This window comes from Anomalospiza imberbis, chromosome 7, assembly GCF_031753505.1.
Source record: "Anomalospiza imberbis isolate Cuckoo-Finch-1a 21T00152 chromosome 7, ASM3175350v1, whole genome shotgun sequence".
Lineage (NCBI taxonomy): Eukaryota > Metazoa > Chordata > Aves > Passeriformes > Viduidae > Anomalospiza > Anomalospiza imberbis.
This window is the reverse complement of record NC_089687.1, coordinates 5501778-5512900: the sequence shown is the minus strand read 5'-3', so window position 1 is coordinate 5512900 and position 11123 is coordinate 5501778. Positions and strand designations below refer to the sequence as shown.

The 11123-nt window shown below is 40.7% G+C and overlaps 1 protein-coding gene across 1 annotated transcript in view; it reads right to left on the bottom strand.

Moving 5' to 3' along the window:
- Window positions 1-11123, bottom strand: part of LOC137476814 (von Willebrand factor D and EGF domain-containing protein-like) — a 173023-nt gene that overhangs the window by 76782 nt on the left and 85118 nt on the right. The window contains exons 12-13 of the mRNA XM_068195162.1: window positions 1519-1655; window positions 314-469 (exon numbers count right to left, since the gene is read on the bottom strand). Of these exons, the coding sequence (XP_068051263.1) occupies window positions 314-469; window positions 1519-1655 (293 nt within the window). The remainder of the gene's footprint in view (window positions 1-313; window positions 470-1518; window positions 1656-11123) is intronic.

The following is an 11123-nucleotide window of genomic DNA, read 5'->3' as shown; positions in this document are numbered from 1 at the left end:
GAGCTGGGGTTTTCAGAAATGGAATATTAATGATTAACAATTGATTAACACAACTGTATCAATCTCAGGTATTACCTCTAGAAGTGGTTGTAATTTGCCCTTTTGGATTGGCCACAGAGACACCTGGATTTAGTTCATTGTTTTGGCTGGTGGGGTGTTTTTTTTTTTTTTTCTCTATGTGGCATTAGTGTGAGAATTTCTACAGGCATTTTCATTTCTGAAAGGAAGCAAATTGTGCTTTGCATTTTAATTTACCATGACAACTGATTTTTCTCTTTCTAAAATGTTTCTTAGAAACATAATAAATTCCTACTTTCACTTGCCATCTTGCGAACGGCTTGTCGCCGGCCACGAAGTGCACAGCCTCTGTGATGTTCAGGAGGGGGATCTGGCAGTCAACAGCCTCAGAGCTCAGAAAATCTGCTTTTGTGTTTTCTTCTTCTCTTGACATCCATTTGCCATTGAGATGCTACAGTAAAGCAGAGGGAGAGTGCAGAAAATGAAGGCTCATAAAGAGATTCCAGTTGTCAGTGTATGTTTATATTTCTAATCAATAATATAAGGCATTCCTAGGTAGTTTATTTAAAAGGAAACATGCTGTTACTATAGCTACAGTAAAGGGGAAGCCATGCTTAGCTAGGCATGCAGGTGGTCTATTGATTTAGGAAGTGCTGTGGTCTGCACTTGGGATGAGCAGCTGGGATGAGATGGGGTGATGTAATCGAGTGACTTTGTGTTTCCTCCTGGAGCTCAGCAGCTGGGTCATGGCTCCTTGAAGGTGATGTCAGCTACTCCTCCAGATCAGCTGCACAAAGCATCCCAACTGGTAACGGCCTATGGAGCCCTAAGGGGGCTCAGCAAATCTCAGCTGTGCCTCGTGAGTGTGCCAGCACCGACTGGGAGTCAGGCTGAGTGTCTGTTCTGAGGTGGATTTATGAGTTTAATCAAACATTACATATCTGAGGACGCTGATTCACCAAATAACTCAGTTGCAGCATTGCCTGTGTATAGTTGTTTATGATAAAATTACAGTGCTTGCATAAGAGATGGGTTTGATGCTCATCAAAACCTCTGATTTGGTGTTGAAATATGACTAAGAAAATTCAAATAAGAGCCTCTGTAACTGTGGTGAGGAAACCCTGTATTCAACCACAAAACTTAACATTTAAATGTGTTTAGGTAAACAACCAAGTGTAGTGATTCCAGATGTACAAAATGAGAAATAATATTGTGATTTCAGGCTTCAGTGGACTACAGAGTAGCTGAATCAAACAGGAATCAAACAAAACTCCACAGAGATAATGAGCAAGAACTCATAGCTGTGGATTTCCAGGGAACAAGTCCTGGAAAGGTCTGAGCTTCTTCAACTCTCACATTGGCAGTGGGCTTGGCAGGTACTTGTAACCTGCTGAAGCATTGAGGGAAGATAGCACAGACCAGAGTAAAAGATTTCTACATAAACACGTCAACGTTTGACTGTATCATCCATATTTTAGGAGCTGACAGGAGGCAGCTTACGATTAGCCGGGTGACCTGGCAGTGCAGGTTGGGAGACTCTCTGAATCCGAGGCCAAACACCCGGATCCTGCTGCAGTCCGAGGCTCGCACGTCGCAGAGGCCCCCGTTCTCCAGGGCCGTGATTTCCAAAGCTTGCTCTGCAGGGTGAGATGGATACAAAGCTTTAGAGAGCAGCACTTACAAGCTGTTCTCTTCTGCTTCATCAGAGATTTTGTTGTAGTTGTTCCTGGTTGTTGCAGTTTAATACTTTTCCTTAAGGTCTTCCTTGCCTCCCTGTGGATTTCTCTTGAACAGAGAAACAGCAGTTGTCAGAAGGAGAAGCAGCAAACCTCCATTAAATATTGTCCTGTGCACCCAGTGCTGCAAGATGTATTAGTGAGTGTCAGGGCTCCTGAATCAATTCTCTGAAGCTGTGGCTTCATCTTAAAAGGTCTCCAGGGCTAAAATTTCTGTTGACCTAAGTATCCAGTGGCAATACATCTGCTGACCCAGGTAACACATCCCTGACCCAGGCACCAGGATGGAAGCACAGCTGAGAGGACAAAGCCTCATCCCACAGCAGAGAGAAACATGGGAACAAGAGATGACCATGCCACCAGGATCCCTGGAGTGTTAAAAAAGCAGGGAAAAAAGCCAGCCCTATGTTTTTGTTTCATTGCTTGTTTGTTTGTTTTTTCCCCTAAAGTTTTGGCAGCAGAAAAAGGGTCCTTAAAGTAAAGCTTTCTTATGAGGGTTAAATCATTAATGGTAGCACTCAGCTGCACACTGTGTCAGCACAAAGGTCATACACCAGCTCAGTTTCACTTAAATCCAATATTAAGGCCTTAAGTAGAGCTTAAGTTATGTACAGCCCGTGCTGGCCCCCTTTCAAGGCTGACTTACACCCATTAATGTTTTAAAAATGTTTTATGGTTCTCAGGTAAAGTTTCATTTGGGTTCTGTTGTACTTTGGGTATTCATCTTTTAAAATTGCTCATTGCTTTCACATTGGGGTTATTTCGACAGAGGAAAAATGCAAGTCCATTGGATGTCAGAATTTACATCTTTAATTGAGCAAAATTATAATTTGGCAGATATTTGCACCAGCTCTTGGGTAGCACAAGACTCAGAATGGCTCCAATATCATACATCAATAATAGCAGTCAGTTGGGACCATGGCTGCATATTTTCATTTATACTATTTGTCGATCTAGTGGCCAGGAGAAGCCACTATGATGACAATTAACACAAAGCAGAATAATTTCTTCTTGTCTCGTGAACAACACTTGATAGCAGAGGCATGACCAGCAGCCCTGGGAGGGACGTTGCTTACCAGCAGAGTGGAGTCCCAGTTGTTATCCCTGCTTAGCTTCCCCTTCCCAGCCCCATCACAACAGTTCTGGCGAAGTAATATTGCCCATCAGTTTTGTCTGAGCTGTAGCTTGGCTAAAACAGCAGCTCTCCATCACCTAATATTTTAATGGTACCTTAGTTCAGCTCTGATTCGAGGGGCAAAATGCCCTGAGTGGAGTTGATAACTTTCCCCAGCACCTCGCTGCTCCTTTAGGGCTCTGACATTTAGGCTGTCATTAGGAAAATGCTGTTTAAACACTGCCATCCCACCAGATTACAGCCTGCAACAACAGAGCCGCATGACTCGTGTTTTTCCAGAGAAGAAAAGGAAGGAAAACAACATAAACATGAAAAAAAAAGAAAATACTTTTTTCCCCCCTGCACTTCTGAAGTGCTTTTAGCTTTTCTTTCTTTTTTTTTTTAATTTTATTGCAGCAGTATTACCAACACTGCTGGACACTTTGCAATATTTACAAGAAGAGAAATCGTTTACAGCTTATCAGCTTCCATCAGTTACTGGTGGATTCCTGTAATGTACAAAACTATTAGTCAGATGTGGTGACTGGTTTTGATAAATTGCCTTCTTCTGTGTTAGTGCATGAAAATTAAAAAATAAAAATGCTTCATTATGTTTTTCATGAGATTTTAATAGTTAGCCCCACTAGTACTGAGGTAGCTTGGATTGCATTAATGTTTTCATTATCACTGCAGATTTTCAGGCTTCTGTGAGTGAAGCAGAATCTCAGAGCCTGGGAAGGAGTGGGGCAGAGGAATGAGTTCTTGCAGCCCTTCCTGTTCCACGAAAGCATTCAGCTCTGTTGATTAAACCCCTGCACTTCCCCAAGGGTTTCCTTACACCTTTATGGCCACACTTCCATGTTAGGGTCAGGGCAAGTTTACCCAGCCCCAGTGCTTTGCCCAGTGACTTACAGTATCAGCTGTAATGTTTATTTCTCTCAAACCATTCTGTACACACTTGTCAGGGTTTAACCTCAGGCAGGAACTGAATATCACACAGGCACTTGCTCACTGCCCCTCCTGGCAGGATCAGGGAGATAATCAAAAGGGAGAGAGTGAGAAAATGTGTGAGTTGACTTAAGGGCAGTTTAATGGGAGAAAAAAGGGAGAAAATACAGTCATGATAATAATCATGATAAAATATTTAGAATATATACAAGTGATGCACAGTGCAATTGCTCACCACTTGCCAAGAGATGCCCAGCCAGTACCTGAGCAGCGATCCCTGCCCAGCTTTCCCCTCAGTTTATGTACTGAGAGTGATGCCATATGGAATGGGATAGCCCTTTGGTCAGTGGGGATCAGCTGTCCTGTTGGTGTCCCCTCCCAGCTCTCTGTGCATCCCCAGACTCGCTGGCAGGGCATGAGAACCTGGAAAGTCCTTTCCTTAATACAAACACTACTTGGCAACAACTACAAACATCTGTGTCTTACCAGCTTTAAATCTGATGGAAAATAAAAGTTATTACAATGTCTCTTTTTTAAAGAAATGGATTCTACAGTTCAGCCTTTGGACCTCAGTATAGGCAGTGCATAAATATTGACAAGGATTATTTTTATATATATTTTTTTTAAATAATGTCACATGTAATGGGTGTAGGAATTTTAGGCATTTGGTTTTAATGAGGTTCCCCTCTGCCTTCTAGTGTTGATTTTAGCCAGTTTCAACCAAAAAAGGGAGAGGAAATCTCCCTTCTGTTGGCTTTGGAAAGTCTCCTGGCAGTTGGCAGCAGGGCACTCAAACATGCAAACCCTGTTCTTGCTGGGTACAGGGATCAAGGTGTGATTCATGGAGGGGTAGTTGGAAGTCCAGAGAGGTGCTGACATCAGAAGGAAATATTGGAGAGCCTGAAAAACCTCAGCAAAAGAGCTGCAAGTAGTTCAGCTAAAGACTGGAGGGAAGAAGGACGGGAGCAATGAAAAATAGCTGGGAAACATCACAAAGGTGAGAGTGAGGGCAAAAGTGCAGATATGCAGAGAAAGCTGAGGTTGTGGAGATCTGGCATGTATGTCTGATGTCTGTAGAGGGGCAAGTAAGAGAGGAGAGAAATCTGTAGGTAATCAGGCAGTCCTGGAAGGTGCTTGTAAAAATTATGATATATTTGAACATTAATAATTTATGTTTAGGGAGCGTGAATGTCAAAATACAACAAAATCCAGGGCAGAACATCCTACTTCTTTTCTCTGTGTGGCCTACAGGCCAAAAACTTGCTTTGACTTTTACTATTAAATTAAAAACTGAAGCTCAGGGTGGCACCTGGAGCTCAGATGTGTGACAGGGTGCAGCAGTTATGGAGAAGGATTTAAGGAGCTGTGTGTTCACATCCACTGGCTCAGGCATGGATATCCCTCTGCATTTCCAGTGCCCAGTCTGTACCCACAGCAAGTAAACTCAAAAAAAAAGGAACTGTCACCTGGCAGAGCATTGCATTGGGGCAGTGTGAACAGCAGGAAATGTTGGGGAAAAAAAAAAAAATCTTGTGTTTCTTGTGTTTTAATGAAACTGTCTTGAGATAAAATGGAGAGGAGGGTCTGGAGTTGAAGGTGGAAATCTCAAAGGCCTCCAGACAGAATAAAGGATTTGTCCTCTTTGGTTTGCAATGCTTGTCCTCAAGGCACACCTCCCCTGCCTTCCCTTCCTTCTCCTCCCATCTCCAGTAGGAATTTCCAGGAAATAACAGTATATTCAGAGTTGCTGATGGTTTCATTCTGTAATCATTTACCCGAATCAAACCTGACAATGAGCACAGGCTAAATAATAGATTGAACCCCCCCCCCCCCATAAATACATGGTTGGGTTTACAGGTATTTTTTGCAATGTATTATGTAAATAATATGCACAGTTGTAGAAGGAAAATGAAGACTTGATTTTGCGTCAAGAATATTGCAAAAATCAAGAATATTGCAAAACTACACTTATTGAAGTCTTATTGACAGATAGAAATGGTTCATGTTGGATTTACCATTTGATTTGAAAAGCATCCCAGCACAAATAAACTTCTGCAATGTTTGAAAGCTACACATGAGGCTTTGGGTAGGACCAGCAGACCTGAAATTTAAACCAGCAAGAATTTTGTTTGAATAAAGAGAAGGAAAGGAACTACCCTGCTTTTCTTAAAGGGGATGATAAATAAGCAATCTAAGACATGAAAAGCAGATCATAAGTGCTGGGTTGGGTTAAATCATTACTGAAGTGAGAAAGTAAATAGCACATGATGCCCAGTTGTCCCTTCCTTAGAATCAGGTAGCTGATTGAACAATTCTCAATGCCAGAGCTTGATGTTGTGGATGTGGACCTCCAAGTACCATAGGTATGAGGGTTCTGTATCAGAGCAAACTGATGCTCAGTTTTCTCTACACCTTGGACAGAGCAAGTCTGAGTCTGCCTCCATTCAAATGTTTGCATAAGTATTGTATTTCTTTTGTAGATAATGTTATTTTGGTAATCATAGGCACAATCATCAAATGCATTATCCTGGGATTTGTGCTATCCATGACCCAAAGCTCATTTGACAATCCTCCCTAAGAAAAACTATCAGCAGCCATATGTTCTTTGCCAGAAGTCTTGCACATCAGTGGCCTCCCTGGCTTCTAAATGAAAACTGTGTTTTTTCCTGCTTCCAAACCCAGGTCTCAGAGAACCAGAGCAGCTGAACTATCTGGGGGTGTCTAGTCTGGAGAAAAGGAAGCTCATGGGGACCATCTCTGTACAACGCCCAGAAAGGAGGGTGTGCAAAGTGTGAGTTGGTCTCTTCTCCCAACTAGCAAGTGACAGGACAAGAGAAAATGGACTCAAATTGCAGCAGGGGTATAGTAAAACGTGGCAAATCCTGGATGCGGGAAGAAATTATGATGTCTGGCTCCAGATCAGAAGGTTGAAGGATAGTTTTATTAAAACTATATTATATTACATTAATATACTATTTAAAGAGATACTATACTATTCTACATAATTCTTACTTCCCTAACTACTAACAAACTCGTGACTCTCTGCCGAGAGCTCGAGCCACAGCTGGATCCAATTGGTCACTGAACCCAAACAACCTTCACCAGGATCCAACCCAGCAATCACTTCAGGTAAACAATCTCCATACCACATTCCACATGGGGAAAACAAAGGAGCAGAGATAAAAATTGTTTTCTCTTCTTCTCTCTGTGCTTCTCCAAGAAATCCTGAGAGACAGAATTATGTCTCTCTGTCCAGAGAATGTGAATGTCATACAGGGGAGGTTTAGATGGGATATTATGGAAACTTTCTGCACTGAAAGGGTGGTCAAGCACTGGAATGGGCTTTCCAGACTACCCCCATCCGTGGGGGTATTTAAAAGCTGTGTAGATGTGGCACCTGGGGACATGGTTTAGTGCTGGGCTTGGCAGTGCTGGATTAACAGTTGGACTCACAGACCTCAGAGATTTTTTTCCAACCTAAACAACTCTGTTTCCATAGTACCAGACTCTAGATCTGTGACCTATTGCTGGCATGGAGTGAATCTGGTTTTCTGCTTTGAGGGTCTCTGGTATGGATTGCAGAAATGAGCCCTGAGAGAGCATGGGGAAAAAACATTTTGCAAGAACTCCCTGCATGTGAGAAATGGCCTGGCTCAATTTCACACTGCAAGCATCCATGTGCTGCAACAATATGGTAGATTATTTTTTGCTTTAGAAATCTCACTATGACATTTTAAGTTTATTTAATCCTTCTATTTTTAAAAGGCTTACTAGCAATGTACTTCAGCTATAGTAAAGAAGAGGATTCTGCTGTTGATTACAGAATATTTCTTCTTTTCCAGATGGCCTGAAGAGGTGACCTCATGTAAGGTTCTGGTTGTGCATTCATGGTGATCACTGGCACACCGAAGCAGGTCTCAGTTTTTGTCCCTCAATGTCACTTTAGGGAAGAACCCTTGGCAGCATCTTGAGGCTTCCTAAGAGTGAGTGCAGTTATGCCACAAAAAGGATTTGTGTCATCGTGGTGTCACCTTGGTCCGTATGTCCACTCTAGTGCACAATTAGTTGGTTTTAGTAATTTTCCCAGTTTAAGTTACTGAATTAGATTAAATCTGGTTATTACACTCGGGGTTTTGGTCACAATTCATTGAATGTTCTGGTGGATTGTGGGGTCTTTATGCAACATAAAATATGATGTCAAGGCCTTAAAGGTTTGCTCTGATTTTTTGTTTTGGTCAGCTTAAATCAGACCTTTGAATGGTTTGCAAGTTTTTATTCTAGTTAATAAACTGTTGTGTATCTTGTATGTGCATGGTGAGTATTTGGAGAAGGAGGTTGTTTTTTCAGGGCTTTTTCTTTTCTTTTGGATTTAACAAGATTTAAGGTTGAAATTTCCTGTGGTACCTGTAAACAGCCTGATGTAAAGAAGTTATAGGTGTGCTTCTAGGGTGTCTGGCTTTGGTCAGTTTGAATGAGGCCTATAATTCCTTTTAAACTTCTCCAGCAATTTAATTCTGTGTTCTTTGGAAAATGGTTTTGTTTAGCTACATGTTTCACTGGACTGTTTTCACTGTTTTCATTTTGCATTAAAGCAAATAAACTAATCTGCAGAAAAGACTGATCTCCCTGACCTGGTTTGCAGGGAATAGAATGGATCACTGGGCATGCAACCTTCCATGTCCCTTATCACCAAGATTTGATATCCTTTTAAAATTCATTTTCTACTGACCTTGTAACTATAAAACTAATAGTCCTCCTCCTGCTCAGCTAGGTCTGTGCCTCGAATGGAGAGAACTGGGACTTAAACCAGTAGATTAAAGCTGGTATTGATGTTTGCCATTCCAGATGCTTGTTTATTGCATCTGCACCAGCAAAAACTAAAGTAAAACTGCTGTGAAAAGAAGAACGGCTTCAAAACTAGCAAGAAGCTCCCAATCCCTGAGAATTGCCCACAAAGATGTTTGATGTGACTGAGAAAAATGTTTCTCTGAGCAGAGTATGTGGGTGTCAGTGAGGATGCATCGGTGGTAGTTAAAGTTTGTGCTTTTTTTCTCTTTTGATTGTAAGCTGGTTTTCTTTTGTAAATTTTGTAGTTCTTACTAAAACTTTTGTGGTTGGAGGAGTTCATTCCCCTAAAAGAACAAGAGTGCTATTTTCAAAAGGTGACAAGTCCTCTGTTCAAAAATCGGTGTTTTGACAAGTAATCTCAAAGCTTGATATTCAATCATTATACCTTTTAAAGTTATGTCTGCTGATACTGGCTCTGTTTTTAGCCTGAGAAGAATGTATTTGTGTAAATTTTTATGGCCTGGACCTGAAGACACTATAGAATAATTTTCTTCATATAGAATGCTCCAAGTTTCATCCAGCCTGGCCCTGAACACTTCCAGGGATGGGAGAGCCACGGCTTTTCTGGGCAACCTGTGCCAGGGCCTCAGGGATGCTGAGGACCACTCCTATGCAGATGGCTGGGAGAAGGAAAGTGTGCTTTGCAAATAAACATTTAAAATATATTTTCCCCAGTTTTCTTTCAGTAGTAAATTGTTATAACTAGGAAAAAGCTGACTAACTGAACGCAATGTAATCTTAAATTGCATAATATGTATCTTCATATTTATTCTTTATCTACTTTCTAATACTGGTAAGCTGAGGGAAAAAAAAAATCATAGTAAGTGGAGATAACAGGTCTCAAAAGAAAAATTTTCATTTTCAAGCTTTACAGAACCTCTTTTATGGAGTATTGATATCTTAGTGAGACTTCTTTAATGTCAGCTTAAAGGTAATAAGAATATATCCTTAATATCTTTAAGCCCAGTGTAAAGAACACGGTCCCAGTGGGAGGGGAGCTGTGTATTAAAGTGTGGTTTATGCTGCAGTGCTGCATAGGGATCTGCTTGAAATGTTCCCTGCCTTACAGGATTCATTACTGAAGAAAAATGTATTTCATAGAAACAGATGCCCCAGCTTCTAAACTTTAGTACAAGAGCACTGCCTCACACCCATCAGCTGTCAAGTGAACCCTTAAACATGAGAGGGAATGGGAAGGCTGCAGGCAGTGGAAAGTCTCAAACCTCCCTCAGCTGGATAGACAGGAAAATTCAGCATTGTGGAATACAAAAGTCAACAATTAGTATGAGAAAAAGGGAAAAACAAAAGAACATTTGTGAAAAAGAGACCTGATTTTTGTCTTGATAGTGTAACTTCATCAAAGTGACAGGAAGTGTGATTTTGTTAATACTATGTCCACCAAAGTCAATGGAATTGTTATAATGAAGAGTAGAATTAAGCCCAATGACTTACTATTTGAAAAGAAGAAGGGCTTTTTAAGGAATAATGCAATTTAACATTTTTTATAGCAATAGTACTCTGTTTGGTGAGAAAAGTTTAAAACAGTAAGCATGGTTTTTGCTGTTCTCACAAGCACATTTGACTCTTATGAAATCCAATTTTGAAAAATCAATGGAATTGCTTAAGTGTACTGCATCTTCTCTGCCATAGAACATGTTTGCCATATTAGCAAAAAGCTTGGTTGTTTTTTCTCTGTTTACAAGCCCAAGTGATTTGAAAAAAAAAAGATCAATTCCTGTGGAAAGGGTCACAGTTTCTGGTAACTCTGTTTCTGGGGCCCTTGTGGTGCTATTAAATGGAATTCTCCCTTGAAGGTCTCGTCACCACAAGTTGGTCCCAGCCACAGAGAACACCAGCCTTACACACAATGAGCAATATCTTTCATTGTAGATATACTGGGGATTTAGGAAATGGACTATATTTCTGTTGAAAAGTCTAAGATGCATTTTTTACTTTGTATAATATTTTAATTTATTTATTTTAATTTACGCAAGGACAGCATCTGTTGAGCCGATACACCTTGATACACCCTCTGCATCACATCAGTAAAACACATATTGAAAATGCCAAAAAGTATTCATTTACTTGACTTCCTAACAGCCCTTACATAGCCATTATGATTTGGAATTTTAAGATCATTGAATTGATTCAGGTGGGAGAAAAGTATTTACTTCAGTCAGTATGCTCCCACACAAAGTCTCCAAAGCAGATTGGAGTTTGATGCAGACAACTGAAATACTCTGTCCCCTTTCACCTGGGGATCCTGAAATAAACTTAAGTATTTTCTTTCAATGTCTTCCTCGTGCTTTGTCTTTGAAAATGAGAATTAAGCTTAAACATTAATCACAATTACATAAACAGTGAGATTTCTATAATATGTATCTGACCTTACATTCTTGGTCTGACCAAAACTCTGAGCTTTTTCTTATATCAGGAATGAGATGAAGGAGGAGAGACAT